The sequence below is a fragment of the Orcinus orca genome, chromosome 2 (genome assembly GCF_937001465.1).
Source record: "Orcinus orca chromosome 2, mOrcOrc1.1, whole genome shotgun sequence".
Taxonomy (NCBI): Eukaryota; Metazoa; Chordata; class Mammalia; order Artiodactyla; family Delphinidae; genus Orcinus; species Orcinus orca.
In genome coordinates this window covers 152,928,336-152,952,333 of record NC_064560.1, presented here as the reverse complement: position 1 = coordinate 152,952,333, position 23,998 = coordinate 152,928,336, and the positions used below count along the sequence as shown (strand labels likewise).

At 38.9% G+C, this 23,998-nt stretch overlaps 1 protein-coding gene across 12 annotated transcripts in view; it reads right to left on the bottom strand.

Annotated features, from left to right (window-relative positions):
• FRMD6 (FERM domain containing 6) overlaps positions 1–23,998 on the bottom strand; it is a 262,742-nt gene that overhangs the window by 5,469 nt on the left and 233,275 nt on the right. For 9 of the 12 annotated variants that reach the window (XM_049706308.1, XM_049706311.1, XM_049706309.1 and 6 more), the window contains 10 exons: positions 23,717–23,807; positions 20,687–20,790; positions 19,634–19,710; positions 17,232–17,418; positions 13,932–14,087; positions 10,661–10,726; positions 9,700–9,768; positions 7,037–7,211; positions 2,186–2,521; positions 1,408–1,539 (listed from right to left, as the gene is read on the bottom strand). In XM_049706308.1, coding sequence (XP_049562265.1) covers positions 1,408–1,539; positions 2,186–2,521; positions 7,037–7,211; positions 9,700–9,768; positions 10,661–10,726; positions 13,932–14,087; positions 17,232–17,418; positions 19,634–19,710; positions 20,687–20,790; positions 23,717–23,807 — 1,393 coding nt within the window. Of the gene's footprint in view, positions 1–1,407; positions 1,540–2,185; positions 2,522–7,036; positions 7,212–9,699; positions 9,769–10,660; positions 10,727–13,931; positions 14,088–17,231; positions 17,419–19,633; positions 19,711–20,686; positions 20,791–23,716; positions 23,808–23,998 lie in introns of those variants that run through there. The other 3 variants (XM_049706312.1, XM_004285598.3, XM_049706313.1) reach the window with 2 other exon arrangements.

Below are 23,998 nucleotides of genomic sequence, written 5' to 3'. Positions count from 1 at the left end.
AGTGGGTAAGTGCAGGGCTCGGGCCTCCTCTGGAGTCACACAGATCTGGGTGGGAACTGGGTTCAGGTAAGTTAAGGAGCTGTGTGTCCTGGCCAGTGTCTGTGTGTCCTTGTGTCTGTCTGCACCTCTTATAAATGGCGCTGAGCCTAGCACCCATCTGACTAAAGAGCAAACGCCCACAAAGGGCTAGGTCCAGGACCAGCATATGGAACACACTGTGTTCCGGAGGCTCCTCTTGGCCAGCGGGAACACCGTGGCACAGGCCTCCTGCAGCAGATGCCACCGGTGAGACACCAAAATGGGAGGCCACGGTGAGAAGTCAGTTCTGGGGCTCTGAGGTCAACAGAGCTCCTCATCACCCCAGTGCTCGGGGAACCTGATAATTCAGAAACAGAAATCCAGGGGCTGACACTTCCCTAAGTGACTGTGGCATGGGAAAAAAGCACCCAGGAAAAATGTTTCAGAAGGTAAAATTGTCAATGCGAACTGGAGATGTAAGTAAAAACCACTCATATTTTTCTTGCAAACAGATGGAGCAAGTGAATAGGTCAGGCCCCAGAGCCCTAAGGCTAAATGGCTTAAGTACATTTCTACCTGATAAAAAAAGAACCTTGAGTAAGTAATGTGATTGTTATTCAGCCACTGCTAGTAACCTACAGAAATGACTTTTTGTATTCTATCTCTTTAGAAGGGTCTCATGATAATTCAGTGTCTAGAATGTATTGTTTGATGATTAGTTCAATTAAAAAATGATATATGTACATTCTTGGTTTACATGTAGACAGTTTAAATTATTCTCAGATGACACTCATGTTTTGGGGGTTGGTACAAAGTGCTTGAGTAGAAGATCGTTCTCTAGAAAGCTCCTTATCTTCTAAAAAGCCTTAAACTTTTGAGTCAATCTTCATAGGAAGAAGATGTGGACTAGTGCACTGGTTGGCACTGGGTATGGTTCCTTTTGAATTTCCTTGTAAATGTGCCCTTTTCTGCCTATAAATAATTTGCTCCAAAACCCAGAACCAGCACTAGAAAACTCAGTATCAAGCCTGGTGCTCAGAACACTGAACAGACTCCTGCCAAACTTCCACAAGAATGAAGGACAGAGCAGTACACTACGTCACTACTCAATCTTAGCTCCATGTTTTTAAAACAATGGGCTCAAATTGTAGAGATTTTGGCAAACTGGGATGATGCAAAGAAGAAAATAAAAACATCCATAACCCCATCATCCAGAGAAAAGGCTATTAATATTTTATGTATATTTTGTCACATACATGTAAACATTTTTATAATTTGAGATCGTACTATCTAAACAATTTGTACTGTTTTTCTTACCTAGGTTTCTTACATTATTAAGTATCCTCTGAACCCACTAGCTAAGGAGAGGACCTTCCCGAGGGAGCTCACCAGAGTGTCCATTCAGCTTCCGAGACAGGAGCATGTCCTCTGTGATGTAGATGCACATGTCTGGGCTGACTTCCAGGGACTCTTCATTCATCCTCTCCAGGTCCCTGGGGTCGTCAACCAACATCTCTATTTCTGACAAAGAAAGAAAAGACATTTAGTGACCTAAGGGGAAATGGCCACTGTAATTCATAGCCACACCTTGAGGGAGGTTATTTAATTATTCATATTTAAAAATAAATCTGCTAATGAGACTCCACAACAGGAAACTCTAGCGACAACTCTCAACTAGATGCTGCTTCTCTTCTCCACAGGACTGCTGTGTTACCTACAAGTCTGCTAATGCCATGATTTGACTGTCAACAAGGACAGAATGAGTAGTGCATGAAGCTCCCCATCACCCATGGCTGCCTTCTCTCAGAGCATTTAGCAACTTGATTTGATATCCACGTGAATTCTATAGTAAGCACACGTATGTTCTGCAGTTTCCCTTAATGGAATCAGTGTATCTTTTCCCCAAACCTGAATGCTACAGCAATTATTTGAAACAGAAAAATAAAAAAGATGCACACAAGTACTAAGTTTGGCTGATACAGGCTATAGGTCTGATCGTATCTTATGCCTTAACACAGGTTTAAGCAGCCAAATGCTGTTTCTTTCTTCTCTATTACTACATCAATTCTACAGAAACAATAATGCGAAAAAACTGGAAGAGAAAAAGCAGAGCATCCCAGACGACAGGTCAGCACTGTTAGCTCGGAGGGCGTGGGGGGCAGGTTACCATCGTCCTGCAAATCCTCCTCCAGCCGGTCCTTGCCGCCACTCTCCACCCCGGAGGTGTGGGAGCTGCCGTGGCTGGTCATGGAGCTGCAGGTTTTCAGCTTGCGGTGGATGGCGCTGCCGGGGTAGGCATCTTCGGGGCCCGCGTCCCGGACCTTGGTGTCAGCCTCGATGCCCGAGGTGTGAGAGCTGCTGTGGCTGGCGGTGGAGTGACGGGACAGGCGCTTATGCTTCATGCTGCCCGCGCTGCTCCCGCTGGCCCGGGACCGCTTCTCCAGCTGGTCCATGTCGAGGTCCAGGTTGTCGCTGATGTAAGATTCCCGGTACTGCTTCTTCTCTGGGTGGTGAGGAAGACAGCTCGTCATTATATTCAACCAAGGCAGAAGGAACAGCTGATTAGCGGGGGTCAAGCCAAGAACAAGTACAATTTCACATTCAGAAGTGAGTGAGTGGAAAGTGCTCATAATTCTGATAGGACCTCAATTTAAGAAGACTGCAAAATGAACAAAAACCAGTACCATAGATATGAGGCGAGTATTTAACTACTCAAAGAGTTTTAAAGCTTCAAACACCATAGAAGAATGCTACTCAAAGTGTAAGATGGCAGATCACTTCTTGTCTGCAAACTGTTATTGGTCCACAGTGGAATAAGTTCAGGAATTGAGAATAAACATTTAGAAACTTTTAGAGTGATCTGACATTGCCAGGACATCCACGAATGTGATTTTGAGCTTTGCAAAAGTATCGGTCCACAGTGGATTAGAAGTTTTTAAAAATCTGGTCCTTCCCCACAGATAATTTCAACAGAACTGCTACAGAAACAGTTCAATAAATCTACTTATGCTAATTGCCTTTCATTTGATTTGTTCATCTGTTCAATTTGGGCCATTGTTAGCTTAGCTCTAGCTGTTGAAGACAATTTAAAATAAAATTATTCTTCTGAGAATTCCTTTCAAAAAATTCTAGAATTTAGATTTTCATGGATGAAGATTGCTTTTCTCCATTTAGGCTGAATCAGTGAGGTTTTACCATCTATTAAGAACACAGAGTAATCACTACTGGTTTGATAATTTATACTCATGTAGCCTCTGATTGATAAAACTGTTCTTTGATTTAACATGTCAGTACACCTCTTTAACGTAGCAAAGACACAATATTGGAAAGTCCCTTTTATCGAATGCTAAACTAACCATTACATAAAGGCACAAAGTTATAACTGAGCTACAGGTGTACAACTGATAGAAACTGTGCTTCAAGTCAGAAATTTAAAACCAAGAAATAGTTAAACTGCCTTGTATCTTTAATACTGATGAGAAATAACACATTAGAACAATGTTAAAAATGGAGAGTGCATTTGGGGAATGTTAAATTGATATTATTTCAGAAACTGCTGACTACTAGACTAATTGGGTTCTCAAGGGCCTGTTAATGGATTTAATTGTATTGTGTCTTGGTTAAGTAAAAATACTTGCACTCTTGATGTTTGAATCCAGCTCTGAAGTATAATCACCACAGGCTTCCCCAGAGAGGGAATGAACATCAGTAGGAAGAGAAAATATGCATTCCAGGATGCAAAATGGAAAAAATGCTTGGAGAAGGCTGTGTGTACATTTCTGGGCTTCAGCCCTTTCATGTCAATTCTAAGGAATCGAGCTGAAACACACAAAGGTGAGTGTGTGTAGCCACACAGAGGCAGACTGGAACCAGACATCAGAGCCTAACACACACCATCACTGCAACAAAAGTACATCCATCTACAGCCCATTTTTTAGGGTTAGACTGGGTTCTAATGATTTCCTATTTTCTGAAGGCAACAGGAGTTAAGATGAAGATGAAGAACTAAAGGGGTTTGCAAAATTCTCATACTTTCTATTCACTGTAGTTTCAATACAATAGCCATGTTGCCCTTGGAAGGGTGGAAAGTGAAGAGAAAAAGTAAAAATAAAAAGTCCTATATGGTGTTCGAGTTCTAAGACAATTGAGAATTGTGGATCTAATAATTTAAAAGCTTTTCTGTCTCTTTACAAATAGCCCTTTTACTCCCAAATTTCTTGTAGATTTGGAATCAACTACAGTTATTCTATACTCATAAGCATAGTCACTAGAAGACAAGCACTTTGCCAACTTGTTTTCTATCTAATAGGAGCCTAGCATGAATTACTTCCTGTCAATGTGTCAGCGCAGCCTTGGTGTTCCATGTGCTGGCTTCTATTCCTGTCATTGTGCTTTATCTCTTAGACCCTCTGCAAACATTTAAGAAGCTTCATACCAATCGGTTACAAAATGAGGGAAACGCTGAAATAATTCTGAAATTTATTCTAAGAGATGCAAAATGCAACCTCTCACCCCCTAGTAATCACTGGTGTCAACAGGGCAAATCATCAATGTGTCAGTGTTCTATTTATTCCCTCTACTGTAAAAGCCCACAGACCACCAAGTTTTTCATATGTTATTTTGTAATATAATGCAGTCAATGTGCCCTCTTGACACAGACCTAAGAATAAGCCCTAGCTATTGAATAAAGTTGAGGTGAAAAAAATTTTTAAAGACAGAAAGCATTTTTTATCCATCTGTTCTAAATACCGTAAGATTCTTGTGATCATTTTTACTATAAAATGAGAAAATAGTGTTTCAGACAAGGTGACTCTAGATGAAATTTAATTAAGAAAAATATAGATTCTTTTCATGCTGTGATTTTTGGCTAATGTTAATAGCTTTTTTTGTTTAAAATGATGGAGTCCTTAAGTGTGGGTGAGATAAATGGATTCAGGCCAAGGTAAGTCCAAAGAAACTGTTTCAGGTTTTCTTCAGATCTGGAGGGATTTCTAAGCAGAGAAAACTAAAGATGTAAAGGAAAAAAAGCCATCCCCGCAAAATCTATCTATATGTATCCACGTAAAAGATCCAATCTGCACCTTTATCATTCCCTCACTGCCCCTACTCACATAAGCTCCCAAATGCACTTGGTGCTATGCTTGATAACAGACAAAGCCCTCCCCTCTTAACTTGACATTCTATGTAATTTTGCTTTAGAATCTGTAGGCGACGTCCGTTAATTCTTTCAAGCTCTAAGGGGCTCCCGTTAAGGTCACCTAAACAAGAATTTACTAAAATGCTGCTGGCAGAGAGCTGCAGGAATAAGTGAATTTCACAAGGTGCCAAGTTGGCCATTTAGGAATGAAGCCAACTTGGCAAAATGATGGGCTCTGAACCTAAGTTACCTATTCTCACAAGCTTCCTTGGCGCTTCTGTCCTGTTTAAATTCCTAATCTTCATATCAGCGTCAGAGAGATATATGCATTTATTATACTGATGAGTCATCATGGGAAAGAACTGGCAGTCTAGCAGCAGGGGAAGCCAATACACTTGACAGTGAGACCAATTCTCTCTGAAGACAGATGCAGTTTGGTGGCAGACAGTGGAAAATGATTCACATTCCAACTGCTACTTAAATTACAATGGCTTCTCCAAACTGGGTCTCATTTAAATTGACAGACAGCTTTTGAGAGAAATCAATCAGATGCAAACCTCTATAAGGTTTTTGTTTGTTAAGAGAGAAAATGGTACAGATGAACCTGTCTGCAAGGCACAAATAGAGACACAGATGTAGAGAAACATATGGACCCCAAGGGGGGGAAAAGGGGGGTGGGATGAACTGGGAGATTAGGATTGACATATATACACGAATACGTATAAAACAGATAACTAATGAGAACCTGCTGTATAGCACAGGGAACTCTACTCAATGCTCTGTGGTGACCTAAACGGGAAATCCAAAAGAGGGGATATGTGTATACACATAGCTGATTCACTTCGCTGTACAGCAGAAACTAACACAACATTGTTAAGCAACTATACCCCAATTAGGAAAAAAAAGAGGACAGGGACTTGTCTCACTTCTTTAAGAAAAGTGAGGTCTGAGAGGACGAAATCTGTTTCCGATATGGACCTAAAATATGAATCTGCATCCTAATATTCATGCAAATACCCCAAATAGAATCCAATCGAATTACCAAGAATTACTACAAAATGAGTTTGCAAAAAAGTCGAAGACATTAAAAAACCAAATATGCAAAGTAGCATTTTGGGGGATTAGAAGCTGGAGTGTGCCGAACAGGGTAACCACAGGAGATAAAGAGTTAACCATTAGGTTAATACTGTGAAGTTGAAGTCTGCTGCTAGAAGCCCCCATCCCCGTCTTCCTCTCTTCACCATGACTTGACCCCACTTTCAGGGCCTGGAACTCTGAAGCCCCAAAGGCACTGCTCTATTCTGTGTCTCAGCAAAGCTCCCACAGGACTGGCTGACAAGATCCTCAATTGTAAACTTCTCTCTCCTTTGTTTGTCTTTCTTGCTCAGCCAGACACGGGGCCTCCTAGCAGTCAACAAGAGGCTGGAGACATTCTGTGACCCACCTTTATTGTCACTCTAACCTAAGGAATAATCACACTGGAAGGAATTCCAGATAGCCTGTGGATAACAGCACCAAGGTGGATCAGTGTATAAACAAAGCTCTGAGATGCAGATAAAAGCTGATATGCACAGAAACCCTGGCCTGCACCTTCATGTGGTGGCTTTCTGCAAGAATTCTCAAGCCAAGTGTGGGGAAACCTTACAGAGACTGTTCTCGAAGGTAGCTAAATGGCAGGGATAATCTCGGATATGCTGACTAGCACTGTGGGCCTTCTGGGACAGTGCTGAGATGAAACAGGAATGCTGCTGGGGATCTGGAGACGCCGGTCCCCAGGTCCCACTCTTCACAAGACTAAAGCCCCAGTTCTTGGCAGCTGTAGGGTACGGGGCCCTGGGTGGCAAAAGCACCATCTGCTTCCCGCCCGAGACCCTGCAGGACCTTCGTTTTCCTCCAGCTTCCGGATGTGGCGCAGGACAGGCTGCAGGTTCATGTAGAGGCGGTGGCTGTTACTCAGGAGCTGCAGAAGGTGTCTGGAGCGCATGGGGCACCCTGTGTAGTAGATGAGCTTCCTGGCTGAGGGCAAGCCATCTGGCAAAATCTCAAACTTCTTCCCCTGTGGGGGGAAGGCATGAATCAGATCAGGAAGAAAAGTATCCGATGTGCCAAGCTCCCCTTCATTTTCTAGTCAGTAAGGAAAACTACAGACTCAGAAATAAATGTATAAAGCTCCATCCAAAATTCCCGGAGGATAAATGACTGTTTTCCCTTTCAAAAACGTCACAGGACAGAGGATTACCAAAAATTCAGGGAAGTGCCTAGCCAGGGTCTTCTGGTTCCATCTTTGGTTTCTCTGGCTGGCCAGGCCATTTACATAATGGAGAAGAGAAGGGCCCATCACAAAAGCATCCTTAAATGTAATCCCAACACCCTAACTCAGTAAACAAGACAACAAATTCTAGAAGCGTAATGCATTCAAATATCTGTTGAACACTTACAATGTACCAAACACTTTGCTAGGCCCTGAGAAAATAACAGCGCAGAGGACAAAGTCCCTACCCCTATGTCACTACATTCTGGTGGGGGAGATGGTAAATAAACACATAAAATAATTGCAGCTTATGATAAATTCTGGTAAGGAAATAAAGGAGTTATGATAGTGAACAATAAAGGATATCTATTTAGGGTTTAGAAAAAATGAAAAACTCTCTAGTTGGATAAAAGAGGGAGCTGGAAGCCGGAAGGACAGTTAGAGGGATGAGACAGGAAGGAGAAATAAGAGATGGAAGTAGCGTAAGTATCTTTCTGTCAGTAGAGGAATCTCATTCACTAGGTTTGGGATCATTCACATAAAGTTCTAAGTTGAGGGCAAGGGTTTGGAAAAGTTCCTTACAGTTATGGAATGTTACTAACTCCTTTAACTTTCCTGACAATGAATAGGGCAGCAGGACTACAGAAAGGAATATTCCAGGCACAGTGATTCTCAGCTGGAGAGGAGAGATAAAACAAAGAGGGAGGCATATTCTAACTACACACTTAAAGTCAGTGCAAAGCAATATGGGTTTGTGTAACTCAGACATGGATGGAATTTACCTCTCGACTTCCCATTTTAAAAGGAACCAACATTGGATGTCAATGCTAGAATGCTTATAACTTACACTTAATGAGCACTAAGCATGTATTAACTCACTTAATCCTCACAAGTCTATGGGGTGGGGGGCGGGGACAGTCAATTATCCCCATTTTGGAATGAAGAAACCAAGGCACAGAGGTGTTAAGTGATTTGCCCAGGGTCACACAACCAGGCAGGGCTGGGCTGGCTGCAAGAAGAATCATCTGGGAAGTTTGCCAAAATAGATTCCTGGTCTCCACCCCAGACCAACTGAATCAAAAATCTCTTAGGTGAGGATGATGAGGCCCAGAAATCTAAATAAGCTCCTCAGATGCGAGTGATGCACAACTAGATTCAGGAACCACTGGGTGCAGGACCCTTAAGGAATTCAATTTCTATAAATGTATTTTATTACTTCTTAATTGGGGACATGAAGGGGGCAAGTGGGGTAATAATTTGCTCATTTATAAATAGCTCCACTCCTTTCCCAAAGAGCTTGAACGAGAAAGAGCCAGTGAGTAGGAGGCAGGTCAGGCCCCATTTAATGTATGAGTGAAGTGAAATCAGATTGGACTGTGCCCAATGTAAAGTCAGAAACAGGTCTTTTAACTCCCAGGGCAGTGTGGAGTCAGTGCCCAAATGCTATCTGGCAACAGAGCCCTTTATTTATATAGGCCATCTTCCTGATGGAAAGAAAGAAGCACATGTGTCCTAATCCTTATCTTCCTCCTTTCTTTGTGTATTTTTTCCAATAATTTCTGAACAAAGCGAAATTATGAATTTTAACGACCACTAGAAATACATATAATTAACTGTAATTCTTTGAACCCTCGTCCAAATGGATACAGCTGACAAAACAGTGAAACAGCTGGGAAAAATCAAGAATTTGCTCCAACAAAAGAAAGTGTATCATTCTCAATAATCTAAAAGTAAAAGTACTTTTCCCGTTAAGAATTGCAGTCCTTTCTTTATAATGATGAGTTTCAACAGACAGATATTAATAGAAACATCTTTTTATATCACTCTTTATTCTTTGCTCAAGAGAAGTTAACTTCCACAAGAAATGGCCAACCCCCATGCTAAGAGTAATTTACCCTCTGATTACAGCTTTCTGTTTTCTAATCCCTCTGCTGTACATTTTTAAAAACAATTCTGTTTGATGAATTCATCTTGAACTTTTCCCCATTACATTTCTTCTGAAACTAGAATAACTTAGGGTAGAGTGGTGGGGACCATATACACAAATTAAAATTAGTAATTTCTTTTGCTATAAGACTCTGTGTTTTAGGTTCACTACTGAAAAGTGGCAAGGATTATAATTATACCACATGCATAAGAATATAAGACAGCTAACTATTTTCATCTTCAATTTTGAGAAAATATCAAGTTTTGTGCCTGAAACAATATTTTGTTTAAAAAAACAAAACAAAAAACAATACAAGTCCACAAAAACAAAAAACTGAGTATTTTAAGTCAGTTATTTTAAACTCACCACAAACACCAACTTTCCAACATTGGTCCAAGGGAAATCATAAAGTAATTGTTTCTCTTCATCTAAATTCTGTGGAAAGAATTATAAGAGTTACTTATAACTCTTACAAGTAATGCACAGAGAGTTACTGAGGAAACTGACAGATATTCTAAAATAGCTCTAACTTCCTTCCCAGAAAACTAAAATACAGTAATTAAAATCTGAAAGAGGTCCCCAACTCTCTTTGGAGATATGCAGACAGTAATTAAAAGAGGAGTGATACAATTCTGTTGCTTTTGGTTCCTGAGTGACTGTGTTAACCTGCCCTTTTAAGGCAATCTTTTTCCTTCTGGCCTATCCCTAAATTTAAATAAAAAGTCCAGAAGACTCAGGCATTCAAGAGATGAGATAAGGCACTCAGACTTTCATAACTGGATATTTTGCCTATATCGAAGATAAGGCATCCTTATATTCTCCCAGGTCTCACAGAGGGAGGCATCTCTCTCCCTTGTTTATGGCTGTAGCATAAAACCATCCCACTTGTAAAAGGATGATGGTAACTACTTACTCAAGGGACACGTTTTATCAAAAAATTGTAACGGAAATTGAAATGTCTGGTCAGTCACTGTATTAAAAAGTCATTTTTCTTTCCACAGTTATAGATGCACCAGATGATAAAAAAGAATATTAAAAATTAATGACACACAAAGAAAAATGTCTGGATATTAATGATCTGTGAGTGATGAACTGTGGCCAATCTTTGGTTTGTTGTTTTCTGTTCTAGAGGACTTATTAGTGTCAAGGATCAGACTGCTTCACTTCGACTATCCCACCTTATCTACATCTGTGCTAGACAAATAGGAAGTAATGACCAATCAATGGCTGGAAATGGACCAGTGAACCTATCACAGGACCAGGCAGGCACACTGCCAGAGTAAGACATAGTGGATGCCATTTGACACTTTATTTCTCATTAACTAACCTGAAAAATCTGTATTCCCCGCATGGTCAATCCAAGGGTCAGAGAAGCTTCAATTTCCCTTTTATCCTATAGGAATAAAATTGTATGAAAAAGTATATTTTTCTTCTATAATGAACAATTCAGCACCAAAGAAAAGAACCAAAGATAAATTTCAGGATTAGAAAGATTTTGACTTAAAATAACTTTGCTTGTCTTTCTGCATTCCTTGTTTTCTACAAGATTTAAGAAAATCATGGGCACATATTAAATCAGTAATGGTATTTTCTACTTTCTAAATCCCTGCGATTTCAAAGTTTTAGTGTTTTTACTATATTATATACACTTTCATATCTGACAATATTCTAAATATTTGTGTTACTGAGAACTCCAGTAAGACTATTTTGCTGCTTTTACATCATTTCTTTAATCTTCTCTCTTATGCTTAATCTTTTTTCAGAAGTTAGAATCTTGAATATAAGGTCATAGTTATATTCTGAGATGTACTAGACTTTATATGTTTAAAACTGGTTAAATCTCCCAACTCTGAAAACAAAGTCAGAGGCAAGCCTGAATAGTTAATGTCCTTTCATGAAGATATCTAATAAAGTTATAAAAGCTTTACATTCAGTTAGTCTTGAAAGAAAATACTTATGTTTAAGAAGTTCAATTATCACTTGCCAATATGATATACATTCTACCAGCTAAACCATAAAAAAAAAAACTACTACAACAAGTATAAGGGAAAAAATTGTACAATTAAGAATGTATTCTGAACTTGGCCACATCTTCTAAGTGCTCATCTGTAACAAGTGGATATAAGGTATAAAGTTCAAACTAGAAAACAAAATTGCTGAGTAACTAAAATATTTTCATTATGAGATTTCTCAATAAAAACAATAAATGAGTACATGCAGATCTTTATTACATTTACTGCCAGTTTTTGCATGATCATGGAAAGGAATATTTTTAGAAAATGCATCCTTACCTGGCATAGTAAAGAGAAGCCACAGCCTATTTTCACTATTGGGGCTTTTTTTTCCCATTAATACTCTTTACATCAAGAAAGGCACACACAGTACAGGTTTAACAGGAGAAACAAATCCATCACTATGAGCTTAGGCCAATTTCCCTTTCAAGGCTGTTCTGATTGCTTCCTGAAATAAGATTGTGCTCATAAAAATGCTGGTAGTGCGTGTATGAGGTGCATATTACTGGGAAAGAGGCACAGAGGTTTTTGTTGTTGTTCTTGTTGTTTTAAGTTTCCTGTCTTCTGTCTCCATTTTATTAACAGGACTTAAATGAAGCAGTTTTAATGGCGGCCACGTGATTTCTTTAAAGAATGAAAATTCTGCCTATAAGGAAAACATATCTACTTCCCCACCTCATTCAGTTCACTAGTATTAGTTATCTTGTTTTAAGCAGACCAGAATGATTTTCTATGACACATAAAAGTAGTGCACTTTAAGCAAATTGAAAAATTAATTTTTACATGAAAGATAAACTGGAGATATCTACTTCACTAAAGGATTCCTAATAGGAACTTAATAGGATTCTTTAAAATACCAAAGCTTCCCTACAAAATAAAAAGCAACCAATATTTACTGAGCATTCACTAATGTGCCAGGCACTCCATCTGGTTATTTCAGATTCACCATCTTGTTGAATCTTCCCAACCTGTGATATGTATAGGATCATTTCCACTTAACAGATGCCCAGGATTGTAGCAACAGTTGCCTAGGATCCCAGCAAGAGTGATTGCTGATGGAGGGTTTATGAAGCCACAGTCTTTCTGATATATCATTCATACTTCTAATACATTTAAAAATATAAATTTTTTGTCAAAAAATGTCATTTATTTGCATTTTCTCAGATAAATTGAGGTGTCACAATGAACTCCCTTAAAAGAAAAAAAAGAACTCAGTCTTCCAGGAATTTAGCTGAAGAGATCTTGTGGAACTCTATGCCTTTGAAAGATGACAGGGCATTAACAATGCATCTCTTGCGCATGAAAGAGAAAAAATAACATCCTTTGCTCTCTTTTTAAGTCTTTTGAACCAGCCAGGAAAATTACCCAGCAATATATCCAAACTACGGTCTAGTCTCCAATTGTCTAGTTACGTTAATCTTACCACAAAGGATGTAGGAGAGATAACAAACCTAATAATAACAATAATAATGGTAAAGGCAACACGTTTAATTTCATGCCTAACACATGCTAGGTACTGTTTTTAAACACTCACCCACTAATTCCTTTAGTCTTCAATAAACCTCAGAGTTTATTGGCTTTGTTACCATCCCCATTTATCTATGGGGAAACTAAAGCACAGAGAGGCTAAGTAACATGCCTAAGGTTAAACAGTAAGGGGTGAAGCTGGGATTTAATCCCAGAAAGGTAGGCCCAACAGATCACACTCTGAACCACTTCATCCTATTTGGTTGGAGAATAAATATACCTTTGAATACTTAAATGGGAATTCAAGGGTTCTTGCCATGGAAGTGATACTTGTGAAATAGGGAGAGGAGTGGGAAGGAGAAGCAGGAGAGAAGACAGAACATATTGCCAGTGATTCCCTGCAGAGCCCACCCCAGTTATTATTTGGGTCTGTGACCTCTGACCCAGGATGGAAAAATGAGGCTAGAGACACAAGAACACAAAACACAAGGACACAGGAGAAAGGCAGTATCAAACTTTAGAGTGACAGCACAGAGTCAGTGGTTTAAGCACACAGGCTCTTGTCAAGTAGACCTGGTTGAATTCTGGCTCTTACTAGTTTTGTGATCTTTGGTGTGTATCCTGGTCTGTAAAATGAAGATTACAGTCCTATCTTATAGTTATAAGGATTTTTAAAAGAGGATAAATATAAAGTGGCCCCATAAACACAATACTCCATAAACATTAGCTATTGTGGCGATGTTCTTATTACTAATGGATACATGCAGGTACGGCTTCACTTCAAGGAGTATTAAAAATTACTGATCGAACAAGTTGCAAATGCGGATTTGGGAAAGAGAAAAATAACTATTTCATAATCGCTGAAAAGCCAGATGCACAATTTACAGCCACTTGTTATCTCAATACTAGGACCATTAAAAAGACTACAGGACTGCTCCTGTAGTCTGCTCCCAGGACTGAGGAAAAGCATCATTGACTCCAAGACTGACCAATGATGACAAACAGCGGTTGAAATGAAATTCTTTTAAAAGCCCATTAAAAAAAATTAAAATGACAACTTTAAATAAAAACGTCTCCTGATCAAGGAGGTATGGCTGCAGACCTACTGCAGTTTTGTACCTTATACAATCTGTAGTAGTGAACGGCAACATCATCCAGTCGGACGGCCTCTTTGATATATTTAAGATGAGCCTCAGAAGCTGTCAGTGCGAACTGATCTTTGTGCATGTTTGGAATGTGCTTCAGGATGTAGTCCTTCCCTCTCTTGGAAACAACCTGTTGGAATACAATGGGAGCGCAATGCAACATTTGTTGGAGGGATGCAAATACTACCCTCATCTCCCAAATGATGAGAACCGAAAACAGGCCATGTAAATTGGCTGATTTCCATTAGAAAATTCCCACGCTTATTCTTTTTTGATCATCTGTTATGTGACCTGGCTGAATCAGCTAATACTAGAAGCTACAGAGTCAATTTAGCTGTAGTACTCCATATCTAAGAAGAAAAATCACAAGAAATGGGAAAAATATGTTCTCTTGGCTTTAAAATCACCAACAAAGAAAAACCATGCAAACTTGCACAGTTTTGTCCACCTCACTGCTTATACTTGCAGAATTATTGGTACCATGAAATGCAGCCACTGTCAGCACATCTTCAGGGTCCGGATCCTACTTAACTCTTCTAAAATTACAGCCACAGAGTGGGAGGTTCTAAATGTTAATCCGAAGAAAGCAGGGGACTGCGAGGAATTCTCAGAAACATTTCTGGTTTTTGCATAAGAGGCTGATATGAACACTCTACTCAAATGCTTATAAGAAAACAGTTTCACTCAAATATTCATTACAATTCACTGCAACTTCAGTTTTCAACAGACAGTAGTCAAAGCTTTTAGATATCAAAAATATATAGTATCCAGAAGCTGCAGGTTCAAAGAAAGGTGTTGATAAAAGTCTTAGCTGATTTCACGAAGATTATAAAATATGGAATGAATTATGCAAAGTGAACAAAAAGCATTTTAGTGCTTAAAATGACCAGGATTTGAAAATTAGAGAATTTTTAGTTTTATTATTGTTTTTATAGTTACTGATGTTTTGTTTCTTCCTATGAATATTTTAAGGAGAATTAAACATGATGAGTTATTATTGGCCAATAATCAAGTTTTGCTGAGAACTCAAGTTACAGATTTTTCTTTCTAGGTTCCTTTTACATGGAGATCACCTAAATCAGTACTTGTCAACCTTTTTCAGGTCAAAGAACCCCTAGAAAATAATATCTGTAAGGGCAATGAAGTAGATGATTTTGGTGTTGAGGAAGCTGGTATCTCAGCACCCTGGGTGCCATGGCACACTAATGGGAAGCTCTGCTTTAAAGACCAAGGGTCATTGAGTACCTGATGATAACTAAGGGAATGTAAATACAGGTTAACTTTGGCCCAACAGACATTGCTATGTAATAGCCTGACATCTTTTGTGGGTTTTCTTGAACAACTGAAGCACTGTCAGCCAGTGAACAAAAGCTTATATTGAGCACCGTGATGTGAAATGCTGAAGAAACAGAAAAGGTTAAGTTTATGCCTGTCCTTTAGAATATGCTAAGAAATACTTAGATCACTGAGTGCAAGAGACAAACAGAGCATTTGAAAATAAAATACTTATGTTCAGGGTCTTATTGAGCCCAGAGGAGGGGCACTGGGCACCTAGACAGTCTGCCCAGGGAACCACACCTGAGCTGATGAGCAGGAGTAGCCAGGTGAAACAGGGAGGGGGCCTCACCAGCTAAAGGAGCTGCAGACAGAAAGGTCCAATGTGTGAAACACCACAGGAATTGCTGGGTGTTGCTAGAACACAACACACAAGGTGCAGGACAACCAGAAAGGAAGCTGGAAAGGCTGGCAGGGACCCATGCTGGGAAGTTCCTAGGTCATGCTTGGGAGCCTGGGCTTCACTCCGAAGATGAAGGTTTAAATCAGAAGCAAAAACAACTCCTCTGCAAGCTGTGAGTAAAGCCTGAAGCAGTGACAACAGGGACAACTGCAGGAGTGCTGATGAGAGCTGAAGCCTGGGAAACATGAAGAACCACTACGGGGAGGACACGTGGTAATGTTTAGGAAGTTAAGAGCAACAAAAATACAAGCGAATCTTATTTCTTAAGCTGGGTGATGCGGAATCAAGGGTTTATGTTAGAGGATGTTCTCGTTGACTGGATGGGGCAGGGAGAAAGTAGGGTGATAAGAAAGAGCCCCGAGTGACTCAAGTTTCTAGGTGATCGGGTGGATGGCAGTGCCACTGGCTGAGGTTAGGAACACAGGGGTAGGGAATGCAGAGAATTGAGGTGTGAAGAAGATGAATTTGATTTGGGACATTCTGAGTGTGAGGTGCCTATGGGTAAACAGCTGTCTTACAGACATAGGGGAGAGAAACAGATTCAGGAGGTGCCAGTACATAGGTGGTTGTAAAAAGCATTAATTTGGAGGAGATCTCCTGGGATGTGAGTGACTAAGTGTCAAATGCAGCAGAGAAATTCAGGAAAAGAAGTGAAAAGTGTCCACCGGATTTGGCAATTTAAAGGTCACTGCTGGCTTTAAGGACAGCACCATGAGTGGAGGGGGTGGTGAGGAAAGAAGGCAGATGGATGTGGGTTGAGGATTACACGTCGAAGTAAAGAAGCTAAAAAATCAAATATACATCGTCACTTTTTCAAGAAGCTTTACTGAGAAGGGAAGGAGAGATTGGTAGGTCTTCTTTCCCTCCCTCCTTTCTTCCCTGAGGATGGGGAGGTGTGAAGCAAACAAAGTATGTCCTGACTTAAGAAGAGTTAGTTGGGGTAGAGGCTGAAGATACGGGAGAGAGAGACGTCTCAGCAGAGACCTAGAGGAAGAATGGGAAGCGGTATCAACAGGGTGGGGATGGAGAAAGGACCTCTGAGACAGTCAGTGCTCAAATAACCTAAGTTTTCTTGCTGAAATAAGGGGGTTGCTCCTCTTTTGAGAGTGAAGGAGATGGTGGTCAGATCAAGCAGTTTACTTATATTTGTTTCCTCAACACAGGAGAAGCTGTGAATGATCTCACCTTTTAAAGAGTAATGTGTTTCTCCCTTCGAAGGGAAAAAATGCTGCTTGAATTAAGAGGACATAAGATGGTCAAGGCCATGTAAATGCCAAAAGAAGGCTGGCAAATACCGAGTTCCACCATCTTTACGATGGATAGCAATCCTCTTCCTCATAACCCATAAGCAGATTGAGTCCATCGAGAGACTGTATGTGCCACGCTCTCAAGTATAAAATGTGTATCTGGGTGTCACGGAGGGTGTACTGGCCATCAAACATCTGGGTTCCCAGTTCTTGTAGCAGCATGACTACCCACACAATGAACTAGAAATGTGCTAGAGAAAACACTTCAGAATTTGAAAACAGTGCCTACCCAAGATGGGAAGTAAGCCTCGGGCTCAAAGTATTTTCCATAGTGCTTATTCCTTTTGAAGTTCCCAAGATCAGCCTGCAGAGCGAAGGCTGCCAGCAGGAAGTAGGCCTCCTCTCGGAGCACACACTGGGAATGAAGAACTTGTTTTCTCAGGTGCCAGTAATAATAGTATCTTGCTGCTCTGTCACTAGGAAAATAAAACAGAACTCACATTTTGATGGAACAATCTAAAGGCATGTAAACAACCCCAATCCTGCTATCCATCTGGTGACAAGAGCTCTTCTGTTCCTGCTCCCTCCTCCCCGCTCCCTCCTCACTCACTGAAAAGGGGGAGGTTGTAGCTAATACCGGATTGCTGCCTAACTGCTGCTTCACCAAGGTCGCAGGGTGTCAGGACCCCAAGTCAGACTACCCAGACTGCAAAAATAACACTTCCTATGGCCAATAGCATTTGATTCATTCAGAGAATGGAAAACAGATCTGAATCATTCCACTCCAATGTGGGATATACTACATTGAACAAGTATTAGAAGCCTAGGCATCTGTTGTCTGTATTAAAATAATTTTGCTACAATAATGCTGCACACATGACACAAATAAGGACAAATCTGAGGAGACAAACCTGGCTTGAATGTTATGCTGTCCTTTTTTGTTTTGATTTTCATCTGAGCACATTACAAATACACTAAGGCCCTTTTCAAAATATTTCTGTTATATGCCCTACTAGAAAAGAATTTGCCTAACTATGAATAGTCTTTTTTTTCCTCTAAGAATGAATAAGCTGAAAACTCTCCTTAAATCTTTTTTTTTTTTTAATTAAGTGGCTGTTACTTTATGGGTGTGATTTTATAGGCACATGTTGTAAGAATCATGATAGTCATCACAAATGGAAATACGAATAGTGCACTCATTACAATCCATTGAGGTCAGAAATAAATACAGTCCCCATTAAATACACTGAGTAAGAAGTGCTGATTGGGGAAAAATATGGTCAAGCTCCAAAAAATGTCACAGGCAAACAGGACGCCTCTGTGATCAAAGTAAAAATGCAAGAAAAAAATGTGTGTGTGTGTGTGTGTGTGTGTATGTGCGTGTATGTATTTAATGAGTATTTGTCTCCCTATTACTTTAGGTTGAATGTTCACCTGAGATTAATAGCTCATTAGTTGATGATAATAAAAACATACGGGTTTACTTTAACCAAGACTGTGTTTAAAAATGAAAAGTTTAAAATTTAAAAATAAAGCATTTATGTAATTTTTTTTTCCCTTATGACTTTTCAGAGCACTTCTTTTTATAATGTTGAGTACACAATGATTGGACTAGCCCATCACTGGGGAAAAGGGCAGAAGCAAGGAGATCAATTAAACATTCATTAGTCCCAGGGGGCTAATTAGTGGCTAAATAATATATTTTCCTTCTTTCCAGCACATTCCATTCCAATTAAGTAAACTTAGAAAAAGTTTTATATAAACTGAGAATAACTAGAAAAGTTTCTCTGCTTTAAAAACATTCTTTACGGGCTAATATTTTTTACTTTTTAATTTGCATGTGGCAGTAACATAAATATTAAGAGCAAATCTCAGATACAACTCATTAGCCACATGTATCTTTGTCCCTTTTACGTGGGGTTTCTCAAAATTTAAAAATAAATAAGTAAAACACAGAGTTTTTTAGTTTTTTCTAGTATTTTCTATCAGCCAACAAAATCACCTCTGAAAGTCTTCCAGCACTGAATCCTCCTATACAAATAATAAACTGAGCTTCTAAACTGGGGAATTCTGAGTCTGTATCATGAGCACAGTATTATTCATGCACCTGCCTCCAGAAAAAGAATCAATTACCTGCCCTTGCCAAACTGCATCTAAGATTCTCACAGGATACCTCCACTGGGCGTAATCTTAGCTTTAGAGCTACTGCCAAGAACAGAAGCAAGACCCCAAAAGTGAAAAGAAAACCAGGCTATATAAACACCCATGCATTTTTATAGGAACGAGTTCCTGCTGCTGTTCCACTCCTCACACCACCACCAGAAAAGAATATAATCCATTAACCAACTTTCCACTTTACACGAGTGCTAGTTCTTTCTTATCTTTTTGGTGACTGATTTGTTATTGAAAATGTGGAGTAGAGAAAATGTGAGCTGATGAGATTGTTAACATTTTCACTGATAGTCTAACATTATCACTCATTCATTCAACAAATGTTTATTGAGTGTCTACTGTACCTCTGTTTTAGGGACTGAAGATACATGCGTGCGTAAAAAAAATTTTTTTTTAATCCCTGCTCTTTTATATTCTAGCAGGTGGAGACAAACAATAAACACAAGTACTTTATCTGATATGTTAGAGGATGAGTACTGTAGAAAAATAACGGTTCGGAATTTCTCCCTGTCCTCATACCTGATCAATCGGCCATTTTCCACATAGTACTGCACGCGGAAGTGGATGATCATAGGGGGTCCAAACTGGTCAATACCCTAAACAAAGACATGCGTAAAAATCAGGCTGTTTTTAGTTACTTCAAAAGTGGGTTTCAAAAACAACAAATACCATTATTTACAAGTAACTTTTTAAACACTAAAAGGTTTGATCTACTTCTAATGAGTAGGGGCTTGCAGCGGGTAGACAGTTGTCTCAGTTGTCCTAGATGGATACCAAGTTTATGTGAAAACGGGAAGTTTTATAACTATATCTGATACTCATTCACTGTAATGCCAATGACAACATACGGGAAGATAAAAATAAATGCCAGTGGAAATTTCTAGCTGAGATCCAGCTCCTCTCTCAGCTCTGTCCCCTGTGGTGACCATTTGCTCCTCATTACAATGTTCTGTTCGTCTGACATTCCACATAACAAATGCTAACATGCTGTTTGTTTATTTAGACCTTCACGTTCCTTACTTTGTAGTTGGCTTTGAAGTAGCCTTCCAGTTTACTCCAAGAATTCTTAAATACAAATTGGAGGATTGAGGATTAGACACTGGGGATTATTACTGATTTGCGAGGGGGTGATCTTGAAAACACTAGGTAAATTCCCAGTGAATGCTCCCCTATGCAAATGGAAGGCACTGGTTCAATAAAGTAACAAAATATCAAATGTAAGGATAGTAAAAATGGATTTTAAAATGACTAATAATTTCTAGACCATCAGTTTTGACAACTAACGTGGCCAAAGAACAGGAACAAATACTTTTTCCATGCTTTTCATTTCAAAATATTATCCCAAGATTACTAAAAGGTTATTATCCAATATTATTTTAGCAGATATTCAAAATCTATTGCTACATGCTATAAGCTATTAATACTTCACTAATGTGATATTTTAGAACTTATAATTCATTTCGCTTTCCCAATATTTACTGTATAAAGTGTTAAGATATTTTTCTAATGTATAATAATTAAAATAAACCTTTTAAAAAATCAAAAGAATTTTGCTCATAAATGTAATCTCACCCAAGTGACTTCGTATTGTCGTACCTTGCTGGCCTCTTTCTTCCATTCTTTTGGACAATACTTATAAAGCTTTTGTGACAACTCCATATACACATGTTCATTATCTGCACATTAAAAAAAAAGGAGACAAGGTGATAAAGGATAGATTTTTTCAAAAGAAAAGAAATGGGTTTTTCAAAAAAGCCTCCAGATTTGTGAATGTACTCTGAATTCACATATTACCAAGAAAACTCAACAGGATATTAAAAGATAAAAGGTTCTGTGGGATAGACATTAATGACAAGCTTTATGAATTATTTTGCTTTTGCAATACAGAACATGTCTCGTTAAAAATATGTTAACATTTAGAAGAAATATTAGATTCCAACTCTTACTTTTACTTAGTTTCTGGGGTCGTTATAACTTACAGTTTAACTTCCAACACTGTGGGTGTTACTCGGTTTTAGGAAAAACATGCTCTTGTTTGGCTCACAGAGGACTCATCTCATAAGTGCAAAGTAATGAGACAGGGCAGAAACACCGCCTTAATTGTTACGTAAGAAATTAGAAAACACTGATGAGAACCAACCCATTTCCAAGTGAGGAGCCTGACCCATGTGTTTCGTGAAGAATGGTCTTTAAGACCCATGTGCTTTGTGAAGAGAAGTCTTTTAGACTATTCCTTCTCTGTCTCCTCCACATAAAACAGCATGAAGAAATGATAAAGCATTACTTGCACTGCCTTTGGGATTGACCTTGTGGGAAGAGGAGAAGAATCTTATGCAAAACAAGAATGAATGCCAAAATATTTCTTCAAGGGAATGATGTTCTTAAGATGAACAGAAAATAAGACTGCTAAAAAACCCATATAAAAATGATCTAAACATGTGAAAACAAGCTGGTAAAAAATGTAAAAATTTTCTGATTTCCCAAATGGACTCTTTTAAAGAGAGAGATATTTCATATGAAAAGCCTTCCTATCTTGTACAGTTTTCAATCTTTTTAAAAAAAGCTCCTTCTTTTTCCTCTAACCATCACTATGGGGGCATGCTCTTGGAAAGCCCTGGATACAAATGTACTCATTCTGGAAGAGAAGTGTGTCTCTTTGACTGCTTCAAGGATAACACACTTGACCACGCTGTCACTCATGACTGAATGTTGGAGTTTGACTGGAAAAGCGTCATAAGAGAACAGGAAGGGTAAAGCTACTTTTTGTCTATGAATGGCATATCAAGTCAACCAGTTTGGATGAAACGGGTAAGGAAGAGGTCCCCAAACCAAGAGGACGCTACTAAAATCCACTTATCACGTCAACTAAAACTATCTCCCATCTCTCTTATGTTACCAATTAAACATGAAATGGACAAGATCAGACAACCTTACTGTTGAATCTGATTTGTGTTTGGCTTGAGTTCCTGTCTGAAGAAGCAACATAATGAAAAGAACAGACTGTTCACCATAATGGCACATACATATTTTTTTAAACTATCACTGTGTCTCTACCATCTGACAGTTTGACCAGAGCTTCGTACTTCAGGAATTCTCAAGCACACATCAATCCTGAAAACAGGTGGAACAGGGATTTCCATTTGACCTGAGAGAAAGCTGAAATGGAGAGAAGGCAAGGGATATGTCTAAAGCCACATGGCTAGCTAGTGGTAGAACCAAAATCAGAACCAGGTCATCTGATTCCTGTTCCAATGTTTTTTTGCCATCCTGCAATCTCTCTTTTAAAAAGGACATCTGAAAAACTCTTATTCTGAAACCTAAGGAAGCTGTAAACTGGTTTTATGAGATTGACTTGTTCAACAACAAAGATCAACAGTCTGGCTGTAGCTGTAGTAAGAATTAACTCTGAGTACAAAATAAAAGTAAGGTTACTTAGAATCTGTAGGGCATCTTATACCCCCAGACCCTTTCTTGAAAGAATGACTGAGGTGTGTACTAATACAAGGATAGAGCTGAGCATCTGTGTTTTTACTGCTTTCACTACCACAGGAAGAAGCTGAAGAGCAAATGGCTGGTTCCTCACTTCCTGCTCCATGCTCTCTGGCCTCTCCAGAGCTGTCTTTTTAGACAACTGAAAACTGCTCACATTTTGGAGCTGAACTTGTTGATCAGTTGATCATGATATACTTTCCAACACGGCAAACCTAAGCACTTTATGGTACTAACCAGATTCTCAAGATATCATAAGCCTTTAAATTGAAACCAATTCCAATAGTATAAAATAATTCATATCCAAATATAAAATATAGATAAATTTCACAAAAAAAGGTCTCCTTGGAAAACTGAGCAAAGATTTGAAAGGTTTTTGGCATCTAGAAGACTAACTTAGAGAAATCTTAAAATATGATTTGAAAGAAGAACGTTTTAAGGAACGGCTGCACTTAAACCCTGGGAACTTAACTCTAACTAAGGTGTTATTGGCAGAGAAAGCTTATATGGAGCCCTTTGCTTGAAAATCTTCTCCACATAAAGTATACAGAAGAAACTGATCCCATTTCTCTAAGTCATGTGTTCTGACTGGAAAAAAGAGAAGGGGCAAGGAAGGAAAAACACAAAATAAGAGTAAATTAATAGATCACTTTGTTATACTATATATTCAACAGCAAGAGAAGCTGAATAGAGGAAAGTCAGTTTTATTATGTCTAAATGTCTTTTAATGTTAAAAATTATAAAACAAATTAAATTACAAAAAAATCCAATTTCCTACTAGCGCCAGCTGCTCCCTGAGTGCAAAGAAACAAAAATCAATCTTAGTTCATTAAAACATAAAAGAGCAAACACATAAAACCCAGACTCCTAAAGAGGAACAAATTTTTAAGTTCAAACCATAATAAATTCATGACCTAAAATTCTAAACTTGTAAGAAATACAGAACAGTACTCATATTAAAATATGAGTACTAGATTAAAAATCATGATCAGTTTATGGGTATTTTGACAATCATAATTACATAACAATATGCTCAATTTAAGTTACAGCTATAAAATGTCATTTCCTCAGGGACAGTTGGCTAACTCCATCAGAGATGGGATTGAGACTTACTTTGTATAACACTGAGTCCAAAGAGGTGACAGTCCTTTAGCCTGAGTAGGTCACACACCTGGACCAGCAACTGGTGACACAGAATTTTAACCTATAGGAAAAGAGACAAAAACAAACACACATTTAAGATAACAATTCAGCCAAGTCCAGACAGTGAGCCACAATCAGGCAATGTAATGCATCCTAAATACATGCCTTGAAGGGACAAGCTGACACTAGCAAAACGACAGTTGGTTTACGGAAATCACTTTAATCTGCAGCTGTGTTTCAATAATAATGATC